General features: G+C 42.4%; 2 protein-coding genes across 2 annotated transcripts; both read left to right on the top strand.

Annotated features, from left to right (window-relative positions):
- Positions 1 to 193: 193 nt before the first annotated feature.
- samd7 (sterile alpha motif domain containing 7) lies at positions 194 to 3,504 on the top strand (the record flags this gene model as incomplete). Its single annotated transcript, XM_079244388.1, has 8 exons — positions 194 to 296; positions 553 to 676; positions 821 to 945; positions 1,055 to 1,136; positions 1,301 to 1,977; positions 2,064 to 2,179; positions 2,266 to 2,376; positions 3,268 to 3,504. 8 exons carry the CDS (start codon positions 194 to 196, stop codon positions 3,502 to 3,504), a joined length of 1,575 nt encoding a protein of 524 aa, XP_079100514.1.
- A 4,273-nt stretch (positions 3,505 to 7,777) lies between these two features.
- Positions 7,778 to 17,819, top strand: sec62 (SEC62 homolog, preprotein translocation factor). Its single transcript, XM_079244111.1, has 8 exons — positions 7,778 to 7,836; positions 10,539 to 10,647; positions 12,288 to 12,393; positions 13,401 to 13,590; positions 14,042 to 14,137; positions 14,236 to 14,296; positions 14,408 to 14,527; positions 14,973 to 17,819. Exons 1-8 carry the CDS (start codon positions 7,801 to 7,803, stop codon positions 15,515 to 15,517), a joined length of 1,263 nt encoding a protein of 420 aa, XP_079100237.1. The 5' UTR covers positions 7,778 to 7,800; the 3' UTR covers positions 15,518 to 17,819.
- Positions 17,820 to 17,851: the final 32 nt, after the last annotated feature.

Here is a 17,851-nt window from a genome sequence, read left to right as displayed (position 1 = left end):
ATTTAAATCATTACCACTAGTTCATTAAGCTGTCATTTTGTTTTCATTTTCACATAACAGAATTTAACATGTGAAATTGTGAATGTGAAGAATTAGCTGTCATTTTTTTTCTCAGATTGGTGGAAATCATGTTATTGATCTGAATCTTCTTACCAACAGCATTCGCCTGTAGGTGACAGACTGTGTGCATGTCATGACCCCACGGGAGCAGTTGAGGAAGATGACAACACTAGGAGAGCAAGGCACTCTGGATGAAAAGCACTGGTATCGACTGGTCAACGGCATGTCAGCTGGAGGTGAGAACGAGATAGTTTTGTAGTCCTTTAATTAGATTAACAATGCACTAGATGATTACATTTGGTCAAACTGTGCAGCAGAAACAAGTTAAACAACTTTGTGAGCTTGTATAATGCATCGTGTTGGGATTTCTGTTGATTAGACATACTCAGTAGCAGCAGCTTCAGTCTGCAGATTTAATATTTAGAACATGTTCCAAGTTTTCTGGTCAAGCTGGCCTTCAGGTGGCCTGAGGTGCTCTTTCATCTCTTGCAGAGCTGAGGCAGAGGCAGGAGCTGATTATGAGGAACCAGATGGCCATGGCTCCACAGATCCTCGCCCAGGGGCAGCAGCGGTTACAGGGGGTACCGGCACAGTTCGAACCTCGCTTCATGGAAAGGTCTGTTCCTGAATTCACTCTCTAACTTAAACAGTAGATATGGAAAGCGTGGAGGACTTCTCATGTGTTAAGGCCAGACTATATCTTAGTAATCAGCTGCATATTGTTTTTTAGTTGTTTTCATATTTGCCTTTCTCCCATCAGGGAGTTGGTTCCTCCTAGTGAGATGGTCGCATCTGATGCCAGACAGATTCACATGGGACCTCACCTCGGCCCCCCTCTACCCCACCATGGTAATGTTCTGCCAGGTAGATCGTTCCCAGGACCAGGTGAGCTCAGCAATCAGTCATTAGATCCATTCTCAGATTGACTTTACAGTTTTAAGTAAGAAGAATAAACATCACCAGTTTATTTATTTCTTCTCATTCTGTTTCTCAGCTGGCTATGGCTTCTTGCCCTCCGAACCCATGGAAACAGTTGCCCGGCGACAAGAACTCATACATAAGCAAAATATAGCCAGGTAGTGCACGCAGAATATCATGAGCATCTCACAAAATTATGCCACCAGCACAGAGTCTTGAATCAGTTTCTGCTGAATACAATGATTCATTTTGCTCCAACATTGTTTTTCTGTCATCATTGTTACCCAAATATGACAAAATATTTGTGCGTGCTCCTTTTCAGAATGGAGATGAATGCCATCTTGCATCAGAAAGAGCTGGAGAATGCTCACCAGAAAGGACTGATGGGAATCGATAATCCTATGTCATATCCCTCCAACCCCATGATGTTCAGAGGTCGTCAGCGTTTTCCAGATGGCCATGACGTCTTCATCCACCGACCATCCCTCGATGAGCTGCACTCCAACAGCATACTCATGTCAGCCAGTCCTTACCCACCAATCAGCACGCTGCAGAGAGAGAGGGGACGGCGGGCCGGAAGGAGGCCAAATGTTCACAAGAGTACAGAGAGCCAGGTGGCCAACCTGAAGGGCCACACTGAAGATAAAAGTATAGAACAGAGCCCAGAAGCCACATCAGGGGAGGAAAAAGAGATGGAAGCAAAAGGAGATTTGGGAGAAGAATGCCCCACCAGTAAGACACACCATCAGGCCAAAATAGACTCTGAAATTACCACAGGAAGCAGAAAGAACTACAAGGAGGGGGAGGCGGGCCTGCGTAAGGCCTGCACGACCTCTCAGGATGGGTGCTCAGATGTGAACAGCGGTGGTGCAAATGACAAAGACATATCCAGCCAATGCTCTGCTTTCCAGGAGAAATTTATGTATCCCTCCGCTGGTGGCGCTCTGACGGGGGTGCCCTACATGTTCCCAGTCCCTGGAAATGGTTTCCTCCCACCTGGTGAGTTTGGGGAGTGAATATATGGTAAATAACAGTGCATAAAATCATTAAAATCATTTCATTTATATAAATTATTTATCTTTTAGGCCCACCAAATCTTTTTCTTAATGGAGATGAGGTGCCTGAAGACATAAGGAAGTGGACAGTTAATGATGTTTACAGCTTTATAAACAGTATACCCACATGTTCTGAATACGCTCAGGTAGGTACCTGTGATGTTTGTGACTTATCTCTTCCATACCCAATCTGTTGAGTCTTTATTGTAGTAATGTTAGATGATTTCACCAGACGTTCAAGGACCACATGATTGACGGGGAGACACTGCCTCTCCTATCAGAGGAGCACCTACTGGACACACTGGGGCTCAAACTGGGGCCGGCTCTGAAGATCCGCTCACAGGTATAAAATAGAAACTAACAGAGAATTTATCATTGAGTCATTAAAGAACTTGAATCTTGTTAAATTAGATTCTATTCTATGGTCATTTAGCACACATTTTTATCCAAAAGCGACTTACATATGAGCTGTGTACCTTGCCTTTCGCCCAAAGACTGTTGGGATAGGCTCCAGCTTCCCCGCAACGCTGAACTGGATTAAGCGGTTAGGAAAATGAATGAATGAATGAATGAATGAATGAATGAATGACTTACATACCCCGATAGGCACATCGGAGAGCACCTTGGGGTTCAGTGTCTTACCCAAGGACACTTCAGCACATAGTCAGGGGAAGCCTAGACTCAATCTCCCAACTTTCCAGTTGAAAGACGACTGATCTTCCTCCTGAGCGACAGCTGCCCCCAAAACTATAGTTTGCTGAAAAGTTGGTGTGTTATACTTCCACTTTCTTTTGTCCTCAGAGCCTGATGTCTGCAAAAAATATACACAAAAGATTTTATCATCAGCTTGGTTATATAAGGCTGGAGCTTTCCTTCACAAGGGAAAGAAAAAAATATGTCAATGAAGAAATTACGTTGTTTGAGAGGTGTAAAGACAAAAGTAGCTTGATGATGAGCCTTGGAGAGGCTGATAACAAAACCATGATTCTAATAAAATACAACACAAAAGGCTTTTTCATAACAGATGTTTTAAGAGGGGAAAAAAAGATGGGACGATTTAATAACATCAGCACCATATCTCTTTTCAGTTTCTTGACATTAAACCATCAGGATCCTGAATTCATAGATGGAAATAAGCAACATGGAATTAAGTCTATGGAAAAGGGTTACTCAGGAAATTGGTGCAGACTTTGTTGCATCATGTAACAATGTGGATTTCTTCATTCCTCAAAAGGTTTCACGACGCCTGGGTGGCATGATGTACATGATGAACCTACCACTATCCAGCACCACCCTGCAGGCCACCCCTGACAAGCCTGGTGACCGTTCCCCAGAGATTGGTTCCCCTGTTAACTGCAACAGTGAGGACATGATGGCGAGTCCAAGAGACCCAGAGGTCCTCAAATCCACTGAGCACCTCCATGAGGCAGAGAACAATTCCCCTCCATCTGCCAGCAGTGAGACAGTCTGACCAGTGGTTATAATGTGGAAAAATCTTAGCTGAACAGGTTTCATCTGCTCCCTCAGACCTGATAAACTGCTGCTGCCACAGTGGTGGATATATTTAAATGAGTCACTGAATTTATAATGCTTTTGTACTACTGTACAGGCTCTAAATATGCCTAGGTGTCTGCTAAATATTTGTATTTTCACGTATGTACATATTTTTTTTAAAACAGTGGAGTGAATATGGTGTGGAATTTGAGTAATGAGATCTTTAGAAAGTTCTACGTGACTTTTCTTCTTTTTCATTGCACACATTAGGGTCATTGCAGCTTTTTCTTATTCTTTTAAGCTGCTAAACTTCACTTTTCCAAGTAGCCTGAAAAGAAGAATCCTAAAAGTCATACTGGAGAAACATCAGAGAAGAGCATGTTTGCATTGGGTGTTTATTACTTTTTGTTTTTGTTTGACTGTAAATAAAGTGTTTTTCTACATGGGAGCTTGTTGTGGAAATTCCTGTCATGATGATAAAGGCATCCATATCACAGACTGGATGAAAGATGATTAAGTTTCAGGATTTGTCTTTTGACATTAAATCCTATGAATGTAGTTTTAAAAAACACTTTGTATGTTTAATTACCTTTTAAGCAGTTTAAAATACTCAAAATTGAGATTTTATTAGTTTATTTGTTTGTTAACTATTCTATCTATTTCAACAATGACTCTTTGTGAATGGAAAACATACAAAATATTGTGGAAGAATTGTATTTTATATACAAAAATGATAAATATTTTCTCAAAATAATACAATGACAATGGCAGTTTATTAATATTATTTAACAAGCCAAACATAATGCCCTGCAATGGACTGGCGAGCTGTCCAGGGTGTACCCTGCCTGTCGCCCAAAGCCAGCTGGGATAGGCTCCAGCTTCCCCGCGACCCTGAATTGGAATAAGCGGTTCGGGAAATGAATGAATGAATGAAGCCAAACATAATTGTCAAACACATCGCCCATTACTTTGTGACTCCATCCATCCATCCATCCATCTTCTGCCGCTTATCCGGGGTCGGGTCGCGGGGGCAGCAGCCTAAGCAGGGAAGCCCAGACTTCCCTCTCCCCAGCCACATTTGCCAACTCTGCGGGGGGGATCCCGAGGCGTTCCCAGGCCAGCCGAGAGATGTAATCCCTCCAGCGTGTCCTGGGTCTTCCCCGGGGTCTCCTCCCAGAGGGACGTGCCTGGAACACCTCACCAGGGAGGCGTCCAGGAGGCATCCTGACCAGATGCCCGAGCCACCTCAATTGGTTCCTCTCGATGCGAAGGAGCAGCGGCTCTACTCTGAGCCCCTCCCGGATGACCGAGCTCCTCACCCTATCTCTAAGGGAGAGCCCGGCCACCCTGCGGAGGAAACTCATTTCAGCCGCCTGTATACGAGATCTCGTTCTTTCGGTCACAACCCACAGCTCATGACCATAGGTGAGGGTAGGAACGTAGATCGACTGGTAAATCGAGAGCTTCACCTTCTGGCTCAGCTCCTTCTTCACCACGACAGACCGGCGCAGAGTCCGCATTACTGCAGACGCCGCACCGATCCGTCTGTCGATCTCGCGCTCCATCCTTCCCTCACTCGTGAACAAGACCCCGAGATATTTAAACTCCTCCACTTGAGGCAGGACCTGACCCCCGACCTGGAGAGGGCAATCCACCCTATTCCGGCTGAGGACCATGGTCTCAGATTTTGAGGTGCTGATTCTCATCCCAGCCGCTTCACACTCGGCAGCGAATCGCTCAAGCGAGAGCTGGAGATCACGACCAGATGAAGCCAACAGGACCACGTCATCCGCAAAAAGCAGGGACCCAATCCTGAGGCCACCAAGTCGGATCCCCTCAACACCTCGGCTGCGCCTAGAAATTCTGTCCATATAAGTTATGAACAGAATCGGTGATAAAGGGCAGCCTTGGCGGAGTCCAACCCTCACCGGAAACGGATCCGACTTACTACCAGCAATGCGGACCAAGCTCTGACACCTGTCGTACAGGGACCGGACAGCTCGTACAAGGGGGTCCGGTACCCCATACTCCCGGAGTACCCCCCACAGGAGCCCCCGGGGGACACGGTCGAATGCCTTCTCCAGGTCCACAAAGCACATGTAGACTGGTTGGGCAAACTCCCATGCCCCCCCCAGGACCCCAGAGAGGGTATAGAGCTGGTCCACTGTTCTGCGACCAGGACAAAAACCACATTGCTCCTCCTCAATCCGGGATTTGACTATCCGGCGGACCCTCCTCTGCAGGACCCCTGAATAGACCTTACCAGGGAGGCTGAGGAGTGTGATTCCCCTGTAATTGGAACACACCCTCCGGTCCCCCTTCTTAAAAAGGGGGACCACCACCACCCCAGTCTGCCAATCCAGTGGTACTGCCCCCGATGTCCACGCGATGCTGCAGAGGCGTGTCAGCCAGGACAGCCCCACAGCATCCAGAGCCTTAAGGAACTCCGGGCGGATCTCATCCACCCCCGGGGCCTTGCCGCCAAGGAGCTTTTTGACCACCTCAGCGACTTCAGCCCCAGAGATAGGAGAGTCCACCCCTGAGTCCACCAGCACTGCTCCCTCATGGGAAGACGTGTTGGTAGGATTGAGGAGGTCTTCGAAGTATTCCCTCCACCGACCCACAACGTCCCGAGTTGAGGTCAGCAGCTCCCCACCTCCACTGTACACAGTATTGATGGAGCACTGCTTCCCCCTCCTGAGCCGCCGGATGGTGGACCAGAATCTCCTCGAAGCCGTCCGGAAGTCTTTCTCCATGGCCTCGCCGAACTCCTCCCATGCCCGAATTTTTGCCTCGGCAACAGCCGAAGCCGCATGCCGCTTAGCCCGCCGGTACCCATCAGCTGCCTCCAGAGTCCCACAGGCCAAGAAGGCTCGATAGGACTCCTTCTTCAGCTTGACGGCATCCCTCACTGCTGGTGTCCACCAACGAGTCCTGGGATTACCGCCACGACAGGCACCAACTACCTTACAGCCACAGCTCCGGCCGGCCGCCTCAGCAATAGAGGCACGGAACACAGCCCATTCGGACTCAATGTCCCCCGCCTCACTCGGGACATGTTCGAAGCTCTGCTGAAGGTGGGAGTTGAAGCTCGCTCTAACAGGGGACTCAGCCAGACGTTCCCAGCAGACCCTCACAACACGTTTGGGCCTGCCAGCTCTGACCGGCTTCCTCCCCCACCATCTGAGCCAACTCACCACCAGGTGGTGATCAGTTGACAGCTCCGCCCCCCTCTTCACCCGAGTGTCCAAGGCATGTGGCCGCAGGTCCGACGATACGACTACAAAGTCAATCATTGAACTGCGGCCCAGGGAATCCTGATGCCAGGTGTACATATGGACACTCTTATGCTGGAACATGGTGTTCGTTATAGACAATCCATGACGAGCACAGAAGTCCAATAACAAAACACCATTTGGGTTCAGAGGGGGGGGGACCATGCCTCCCAATCACTCACCTCCAGGTGTCACTGTCATTGCCCACGTGAGCATTGAAGTCCCCCAGCAGAACAATGGAGTCCCCAGAAGGAGCACCCTCCAGCACTCCCTCCAAGGACTCCAGAAAGGGTGGGTACTCTGAACTGCTGTTCGGTGCATAAGCACAGACAACAGTCAGGACCCGTCCCCCCACCCGGAGGCGGAGGGAAACTACCCTTTCGTCCACCGGGGTAAACCCCAACGTGCAGGCACCAAGCTGGGGGCTGATGAGAATGCCCACACCTGCTCGGCGCCTCTCACCATGAGCAACTCCAGAGTGGAAGAAGGTCCAGCCCCTCTCGAGGGTACTGGTTCCAGAGCCCAAGCCATGCGTCGAGGTGAGTCCAACTATATCTAGCCGGAACCGCTCAACCTCGCGCACAAGCTCAGGCTCCTTCCCCACCAGAGAGGTGACGTTCCACGTCCCTAGAGCCAGCTTCTGCAGCCGGGGATCGGACCGCCAGGGTCCCCGCCCCTTGCTGCCGCCCAGCTCACATTGCACCCGACCCCTACGGCTCCTCCCGCAGATGGTGAGCCCACGGGAGGACTTTGTGACTCCCTAAATAGAATTTTTTTTGTTGTTGTTATTTTTCTTTTAAAGTTTACTTTTAAAAGAAGAAGATGAATTACAACTTAAAAAAAAAAAAAAAAAAAAGAAAGAAAGAAAAAAGTTATTAGTTTTGTCAATGGCGGATGGGACTGAACTGCTCAGTGTTTCCTCGCCGTTACCCGGGTAATCTCGCGATACTCACTGCGCGTGCGCAGCCACGCGCACGGAGAAGCTGAGTTGGAGGATCATGGCGGAGCGCAGGAGGCACAAGAAGCGGGTCCAGGTAACATCACTTTGTTTCTGATAAGATTGTGCTCCTTCAGGTTGACGCGGCACTTGTCAAATTCAGGAACTCATATTTGACCCGCTGCTGGGTTTCTGTTGACGGCTGCTTTCTCACGAGGACTCTTTAGCAGGCTGCAGTTGAAACCAGATGATAGCTAACGGTAGCTAGCATTAGCTGGGTACAGAATACAAATATTTTTATTTTATTTTATTTTGCCTAAATGTTTCAGAGTTTATTGTTCTCGTCATTGCCGGCAAAAATCATGAGGATTTAGACTATCTAATGGAATTGATACACTTTCTACTGAGTTCTGTCTGCAGCCATTTTTTATGTTAATTGAGATTGAGCTGAGTGTTTGCTGGCTAAGCTGCGTCAGCTTTACCAGGCGTGTTTACATAACATTGGGCAATCTGTCAGAATTTAATTAATATGCCAACATAATACATTTCTGTATATCTCAGGTTGGATTTAGCTGAAACACAGCGTTTCTCCAGAAGCGCTTTGCTCTGTAAAACTTTAATTTAAGTCAGTGCAACAGTTTACAAAGTGTTTACACGATGTTTTGCTGGTGCAATTTTCCTAACGAGGTACTGAAATGAAAATACATTATTGATCTAATCAGTACTTGGTCAAATCAATTGGTAGTTATTCAAATCTGGATTTAAACATAAGCAGACGTTTGTAAACAGTGTTTTCATCAATCATAGCTAGACGCTGATATTGAAAACTTGCCCTAACTATCCACCAGTAAAGAACAATAGACTCAAAGAACATCCTGCTATTCTTGTTTCCCATTATTGGATGTAATAAGATCTGAATGAGAGCTTTGGATTTGATCCACTAAATAAACATTGAGAATTAAGGCTGTATGCTCATCGTTTTATTACATAGTCGATTGAACAATAGTTTCAGCGTCTTCAGCCATATTTAACTATTGGTTGTTTTAAACAATCACACTTGGATACTATGGTGTGCAAGTTAGAGATTAACAGCAAAAGTTTTTTTTTACTAAATACATATGAAGAAAAACTACATAGTTGGACAAGTAAAGTATTCTGACATGATATAATTCAACATTTATTTACCATAGGTTTTTTTCTTATAGAATATTTTTTCTTCTTAAATTAAGATAAAATATTTTGATTCATGTGCCTTTAAACTGACATTCTGTCAGATCCAGCATAACTTTTTTTTTTTAAATTTAATTTAATTAATTTTATAGCCATATTGTTGGGCATGTTTAAAAACTTTAGCTAACTTAAATCGATATATCGCGGTCTTACCCAGATAATGAAGCTGGAGGTAATTTGTTCATGCATGTGTACACTAAATTCTTCAAAGTTCCATTTTCTATGTGTATTTTCTAAAAAAATAAAAAACTATATATTTGTTTCATATAAGATTTATAAATTATCTTAATTCCTTTCACTCAAATATTTGCATTTTTTTGTACAATTAGTTAAGTTCAAATTGTCAAAATCATATTAGCAAAAGAGTTTTGAAAAGTTGAATGAAAATAGATATACACATTTTTCTTGTTTTGTGGGCATAAAAGTAGCCTGATATGGTTATGTACAACTCGTCGCATAAAGCATTTCAAGCATCATCTGACAAAACCACTATTCACTCAATTTAAAGATGAAGTCTGTGCAGTAGATTTAACTTTTTTTCCATATACAATGGATCTTCCCATCAACATAATTCACTTAATGGCTGAATTGCAGTCCTGCACATTTCTACTGGAGCAAGAACAATGGTCTGATTAAATAGAGAGGTTTGCTCAACTGAACTCTGCATGTAACTGTAGTGTCTAATTCAGGGGTGCCCAAAGTTGGTCCTTAAGGGGCTGATGTCTTGTCGGTTTTTGAGGTAGTTTCCAACACACTGTGCTTACATTAAATGGATCTAACAGGTAATGAAGTTCTACACATTGACTGATTAGTTTGAGTCAGGTGAGTTGGATCAGGGATACATGGAAAACGTGCAGGATTGTGGACAGGAGCTGGACACTCCTTGACTAACTGAATAGATGTTTTGATTATGAGATATGTCAATAGATCTATAAAGCATTGTGGGTTGCACATGTATGAACAGTGCTGTATAAATAAAGCTTGATTATTAATTCTTTAATTGAATGAATGACGCTTTAGTGGTTACCTGTTATATGATTGAACTATATTAGAACAGACATTTGTGGAGGGTTTATGGACAGACATTTAAGGCCAGAACCAACATTTGATTAGTTCTTTCTTTGCCCGTCTTCACCAAGTTGAATGAAATTGGTCCTGGACAGTGTGACAGAAAACACACTGGTGTTTAGGCAGGACAGATGTGGATGTGGAACTTTTCAACAAGTGATGAATATATTAATGAGCAAACACTGTGTTTTTTTAAACTCCCTTTCTTGCTTCAGATCAAATGTTTGACATTATTAAGTTCAAATGAAAATGATTAAATTTAGGAAACTGAGAAGTGACTAACTGGTTGCAAACATCTGATTTTATGTAACTGGCTGTTGGATGAAATAGTTTAATCTCATGCAGCTTGCGGTGGGAATAAATGAAGGCCACTAAAGGAACTGTGATTTGATCTGCTCTATGTAGTTAACTGTCGTTCATCCCCAGAATATAGCAAAGTATTATTTTGTCAGGCTGCAGAACTGCATGTAATTGGCTTTTTGTTTCTGGTTCGGTTCACAGGAGGTGAGTGAGCCCACCAAGGAGGAGAAGGCGGTGGCAAAGTATCTTCGATTTAACTGCCCAACCAAGTCCACAAACATGATGGGCCACCGAGTCGACTACTTCATTGGTTGGTGTCCAGCTGCACACACATCTGCATTAGCTGGAATATGACTCAGAAAAAGGCTGTCCAAACTTGTCCTGTGGTGTCCACCACACAGACACTGGCATTATGGAAGAGTTGATTTAGTCACATTTAAAGACAATGCTGTGTTGAATGCTTTCTCACTTTTTATTACTTCTTTCTCCTTTTTATATTTATCTTGTTTTGTGGCACAGTGAAACCATCTGTCATTTTTGGGAAATACTGTTTACTCAGTAGCTGTGGGCAGAGCATGGTGTGACTGCCGAGGCCTGCTACTCTGCATCAGCTTCACAACATTTTCCAAGTGCCTACTTAAGCTTTCAGCTGTTCTGTTTTATGTTTTTGTTTTTTTTTTGTTGGGTTTTTTGAGGGGGGTTGTCTTTTTTTGTCTTCACAGAACTTTTTCTGCCAAAAACCTAATGTGCTCTACAATTAACCATTCTTCAACCTTCTGCCCAGCATGTTATTGTGAAATCTTGCCAACAAGCAGAGAAACTGCTGGCAGGAGTTTCAAACCTCCACCAGAGGTCTGTCTCCTGCAGAGACATTTCTTTACACTCTCCATCTTCTTCAATTAAATCTTGTAGATTCTTAAAGCTGCAAAATGAAGTTTGTTTATAACAAAAGTGCTTCTTGTATACGAGTCTGAGATTGCTTTGACCACAGTCTGCAGCTCCTCTCATCATAACTTCACAGGGATAGCATGTTTGTTTTCTACTCTTTCAGTCATAACATGTAAAACAGTCTGAATCTGGAGAGGAATAAAAATAAAGTGCCCTCGGCTTGGCTTGGGGAAGCGTTTACCTGTGAGCTGATAATTAAAGTAGTTTCTTTCAGCTCATTGTTAAGCTGTCAGGCCCCAAAGTTACTGTTAATGGTGTCATTTTTAGTGGCAGCAGGCAGCTGTTTTCACAGAGGAGGCTCTCATAGCTCATTACACTCCAAAGTTGTTAATGGAAACCGAAAATGCTTCAGAGAGAATATTGGATTTCATTCACCAGGTAGAAAAACAAAAAACAGGCTGAATTATAAGGGTAGTTTACTATTCTTGTTTGAAATCCAGCAACAAGTTTGACAAACAAACTTGTTCAGTGTTTCAGATCCAACGTCAAACTATTTTACTGAGATTCAGTTATGTTATCTTGACAAATCTGCTATTTTCTCCTCATTACTCTCTGTTTACAGATTAATTAATTGACTGGATAAGTTTTAACTGAGAGGCTATGGTGTGTTTTGCTGTTATCATTAACCCTTTATTGGACAGGATTGACAATGGTTCAACTGGAGAGTGGTTTTGTGATATTTGAGGATATTATAAGACTTCAAAACTCTTGCTTTATTCTAAAACAATTATCCTAAAGTAGTAAGTGCTCATTTTTCTAATGGTTTCTTTTTTTATTTTGATGTTGAAAACTAATCTGAATGAAGTGTCTGGGAAAAAGCCTGATCTTTGATGATTGGTGGAGAAAGCTTGTGGTTCTATGATTTCATACAGTAGCATGAGGCAATATTTTGTATGTCCTATGAAGTGACTAAATATACTTCTTTGTCCAATAAATGGTTAATAATCACAGCAGGACATTTTGATTCATAACCGCATTGTTTCTCTATGCTCCTACATTTAGCCTCCAAGGCAGTGGACTGTTTGTTGGACTCTAAATGGGCAAAAGCCAAGAAGGGAGAGGAAGCACTGTTCACCACCAGGGACTCAGTGGTGGATTACCTCAACAGGTCTGCTGTTAACACACACTGCTGCTCTTAAGACATTCCTCAAAATCTGTACTCAGTTAGTAAAAAAAATGATAATTTTCTTTCACTATTATGATAGTTAGCGATACTTTGTGCAGTTTTGTAGCACAGCCTCGATTTTAACGTAAGCTGACCAGATTCTGAAAGTTAGTGCGAAAACATTGTATTTGTTTTTTTTGTTGTTGTTTGTTACCTTATTAGCAGCAGCTAACAGATACCATAATCTTCCTGGTGTCCATTTATAAAGCAACAATACAGTAATACAAGCACTGATGGCTCAGAGAGAGGCTTAGTGACAGTGTCCGTACACTCCAGCAGTTTTTCTCAGGTTATACCTCCTGAATATGTCAACACTTGTGTGTTTAGAGTCAGTCATAAGATTCAGCAGTGCACTGGGATCTGTGTGTCCAAATCATATTTGGAATTTGATTATTTCTACCTCCAAATTTAAATGTTAATGATTGTTCTCTGTAGTAGAAGTAAAGTTGGAAAAGTAGAAAATACAACTGACCCAGAAAGTTTTTCCATGCCATGAAGTTAGAAAAAGGCTAGCGTGTGAGACTTTAACCTGATCTTTTCATCACTGATGTTCTTATCCATAAATCATTTTGATGATTGATTAATCAGTAGTTCTATAATATGTGGAAATATAATAAAAAAACATCATGATTACTCAGAGCCCAACGTGAAACTTGCTGAATGTGAAGTTTAATATTTTATTAGCTTAAAATGAGTACATCTAAAATCTCAGTTAATTAAAGTGGTATTTAACATTTAAAAAAGACAAAATGAAGATTATTTTTCTCATTTTACTGATATTAACATTGGTTATCTCTAAAATATCTTTTACTTTTGCATATTAATCAAACTTTGCTAATCCTTTTCCTTTTGTGGATCAGTGCCTACATGTCAAATTTGGCTACATTTGGCAATGAGTATCTAACATAAAGCCCTCAGGGCATAATCATGTTGTCTTTGCTTCTTTGTAGACTTCTAAAGAAGCAGTTCTTCCACCGAGCTCTGAAGGTAATGAAGAAAAAACCTGAGAAGGACGTCAAGAAAGAGAAAGAGGAGAAGAAAATCAAGTGTGACAGCGGCAAAGAGGAGGAGAAAAAAGGGAAAAAGGAGAAGGAGAAGAAGAAAGAGTCAGAGGTTGCCGAAACCAAAAAAGAAAAAAGTGTATGTGACTCGACACACTGACCAAAAATACAGAAATAAAAAGGAATATTCTGATTATGACAGAAACGTGGTATCTAAGATACAGAGAAAACATTCATACATTATTGGTACAGATGTCCATGTTCTGCTGTCAGATGTTGAAATTTTTGGATCCGTGTGCGTTTGATATTTGTTTTTAGTGGCCTTGACCGTGTGCTGATCTGACTGACTTCCTAACCTGACAGTAAATGAGTTAAAAAGCGCTGATCGTTCGAGGTCCCAGAAAGACGGTCAAAGTCACACATTAGTCATAGAAAAGAGGAAGCATAGCCATGTGGAAAATCGCCTGCAATCGCCTGTAGCGCAAATTTGAAATCTTCCATTAAAGTATATTAACAAATAACAATGACAATGTAAGACTCTTTGACAATAGAGTAATTTCACATGTAAATTTTATTGCTGTCTTTAACAGGATGACAGCCCTGGAACTCCCAAGAAGAAGAAAGAGGTAAAGAAGAAGTTTAAACTGGAGCCTCATGAAGATCAGCTGTTCTTGGATGGAAATGAGGTAAGAAACTAAGAATTAAAAAGCAGGTGGGGGAGAATTTGTAATTGTTTTAGCAGTTTTTAGACTTGGAAATCCAACATTTTGCATCTCTCCTGCAGGTGTATGTGTGGATTTATGACCCTGTTCATTTCAAGACGTTTGCTATGGGTCTGATCCTCGGTGAGTTAGATCTAAAAACCCTAAATGGGTTTTTAATTAACAGGGGGAAAAAGAGCAAAACATGAAATTGAGAGTAATCTCATTCCAATCTTTCTTCTTTTTGTGCCTCAGTTATTGCAGTGATAGCCGCCACATTGTTCCCACTCTGGCCAGCAGAAATGCGTGTGGGAGTTTACTATCTAAGTGTTGCAGCCGGCTGCTTTGTTGCCAGTATCCTGCTTTTAGCTGTTGGTAAGTACAAGTACAGAAGGAAGAAGCAGCTGCAACCTTTTAACGCGTGAAAGTTTCTTTATGATGTGTTTAAGAAAAATAAACAAACATGTTGCATTTGTACAAAATCAGACTTCCAAGATCTTGGCAAGATAAGAATAATTTGTAGTCCTGTTTGACAGGGATGATAGCGTTTTCACATCTGTAGACTGGGCACTTTGACTAAATTCAGTACAGTGTTAGGAAAGATTTGTTATGTAATGACTAATTGTGCAACAGCTTTGACTCAGATGCAGCTTCACATAAAGCAAAATAGGAAAAATACTCCTAAACATGACAGAAAAAAAGAATAAATTTGAAAATATCAGTGAAAATAACAATTGACCAGTACTAGTGTGCTAACAAATGATAAGCTGTGTTAACGTGTAGCAAACTAAACATGTTACTGATTGTTTCCACTCGTCAGCCCGCTGCATCCTCTTCCTAATCATCTGGCTGGTGACCGGCGGGCGTCATCACTTCTGGTTCCTCCCCAACCTGACAGCAGATGTTGGTTTCATCGACTCGTTCAGGCCGCTCTACACGCACGAGTACAAAGGACCTCGGACCAGCGACAAGAAGGGCTACGACAAGACGGACGAGAAGGACAGTGGTGCCTCCACTAAGGCTCAGAAGTCAGACAGCGACGAGAAGTCCGACAGCGAGAAGAAGGATGCCGATGACGAGGAAGAGAACGAAGAGGAGCAGAACAGGGAGGCAGGGCAGGATGAGAGCAAAGAAGCGGAGGAGGAAGGAACAGAGGAGCGACACTCGGATACAGACAGCGACCGACGAGAAGACGAAGGCTCGCAGCACAGCAACGGAAACGACTTTGAGATGATTACCAGGGAGGAGCTGGAGCAGCACACAGAGGAAGAGGAGGATGAGGAGGAGGAACAGGAAGATGAAGAGACGCAAGTAAGGAAAGAAGGGGATGGGAGTGAGACTAAACCCCAGAGTGCGGAAACATAAACTTCTTCCAATCCCATCACTCTCTTCTTCTCTTTGTCCTTCAATCCCCCCCTGCTGTGATCCCAGAACCTGCCAGTCTGGCTTCTCTGAGGCCACTGAGAAGCTCCATCTCATATTGTTGAGATCTTCCACTAAACAGTACCGGGATAGACGCAACACTGAAAGGTTAATGGCTATGACAATGGGGAAAAATGTTTAAAAAGAAGCCTTATGGTGGATCCGATTCCTCCAACCCAAATGCTATTTATGCTAAAATAAAACTTCTGCCAGACATGTTTGCCTGAGGAATCCATCAGACTACGTCAGCAACTCTGATGGTTGTTTTCTCTTTTTTTTCTACTTTGTTTTCTTTTATTCCCTCGTATCATGATCCTTTCTGTGTCACTTCAAGTACTAATCATGTCTGGCCATATTCATTTGGATGTTTTGTTTGTGAGATCACAGCTCTGACTTTGAGGAGACAGTGTTTGAATGACCAGTAAGAGAAGACAGGCTGGGATCCATGTTGTTTTTATTGTTGTCATGTTGGATGTAATCATCATACTGGTGGAGCGTGCTTCACATCCTGTTGAATGCCAGTGAGTCTGATCGCTTTCTCAGGCGGCACTTTAAGCAGAATGAGGTCAGCAAAAACCTGAACTATGACGGATGGACCAAATCCTGTATTTAAGTCAAAGAAAACTGAAATCAACCATACTGAGGCAGTATGATTGATTATGGTTGATTGGACAGCGTAGTTTGTTTGGTTCATGAGGTACTAGACATTTTTCTTTCCTTTTTTTTTTTTTTTTTTTAATTTTTTTATAAATTGCTCATGACCATAGTGCAATCTTCCACTCCGTGTAAAATACTTCTAGTTCATGTGACTTATCTTTAGGAGTAAATATGAACAACTGGGACACAGCTGGCTTAATTAATGTTCTTTTTTTTTAAGATTGTAGAATTTACTGAACAACTAAAGTCCTAAGAAATCATGTTTGAATAATTTACTATCACATACAGAGTAAAGGTAAAGTAAAGATAGTGCCAAACAGCAGAAAATAAATGCAATGCATGCTTTAATACAGAAAGTGGAGGTCATTTGGTTGTTTTGTACCTGCAGTGGCAAACTCCATTATTATTTAAACAAAACAAAACTAGCAGAAAAAGCACAGCATGAGGTTGTTCATCTACAGCTAAACAAAGATTTTTTTTTTTTTTTTTTTTTTTTTAGTCTCAGTGAAACCATTAAAAATGTGTTTGCACTGGACTTGGACCCAAACAAGTCTGGTGTCACACAAGCCATCATGTGGAAACGGGGCATAGGTACGTTTTATAATCTAGCTCCTCCAGCCGGCTGCAGCTGGCGACTTGTGGTCCAGTTACAGAGGTCCAAACTGTTTCCTTTATATTATCCTCTGGCTAGAAATGTCTTAGATGCTCTTTTTAGTCATAGCGAGGATTATATTTAATTGTAAATCATAAAAATGTATCATTTATATGTGAACTCTATTGATATATCAGATATATGCATACAATACTAAAAAGTTTATGAAACAAGCTTCTCTTCCTCCTTTTGTTAGCAGGTGACTCATTGTTCTCCAGTGTTTTCATTCGGTTTTGTACAATCACCACGTACTCATTTAAATGTAGCATTTTGCATCAGAAACATGGCGGGAATCTATGAAATATCAGGATTTTTACATTTCTGCATTTCTCCAACAACGGTCAGTCATTAAGTTGAGGTTATAAAACCAGTGGCTTTTGTAATACTGCCACAAGCCTGAAAGCTTCCATGCAATCCGATTAAATATTTTAATGTATTTGTACACAGCTGTACGTTTTTTCTTTTGCTCTTTGAAACAAACTCGTCCAGTCTGTTAAGTTGGTTTCTTTTTGTTTCTTTCTGCTTTAGTCCCACTGAGGTTTGTAGCTGTCTTTCCTACATGTCATCGTGTTTTCTTTTTTTTTTTCTTTCCTTAACAGGAAGAATGTGTCTCTTGTTTCTTCAGTTGCCAGCGTGCCACTTGTCAGACTAGAAATATTGGCGTAATTGTTTCACAAAAAAGGAAAAGACTATTTTTTTCCCAGCTGTTCTTGACTGTTGCACAGTATCAGTCTCTTGTGTATTGTAGTATTACTCTCTTTGCTGCTGCTTCTAATCGCACATTTCTGGGGGAAATAAAGTGAAAATGTTGGAACTTTCACGTTTTATCTCTGGTCAAGAACCGTGTCTTTTGATCACCTAGTTGTCCACATTTGGATCGATATCATTCTTGAGACTGTCTCCTGCGATATTGGAGTGTAATTTAATAAAATTGGATGTCTGGAATATAACTGTGTTATCATTGCAAT

Source organism: Telmatherina bonti, assembly GCF_933228915.1.
Source record: "Telmatherina bonti genome assembly, chromosome: 7".
NCBI lineage: Eukaryota > Metazoa > Chordata > Actinopteri > Atheriniformes > Telmatherinidae > Telmatherina > Telmatherina bonti.
This window is presented reverse-complemented; position numbering and strand designations above follow the sequence as displayed.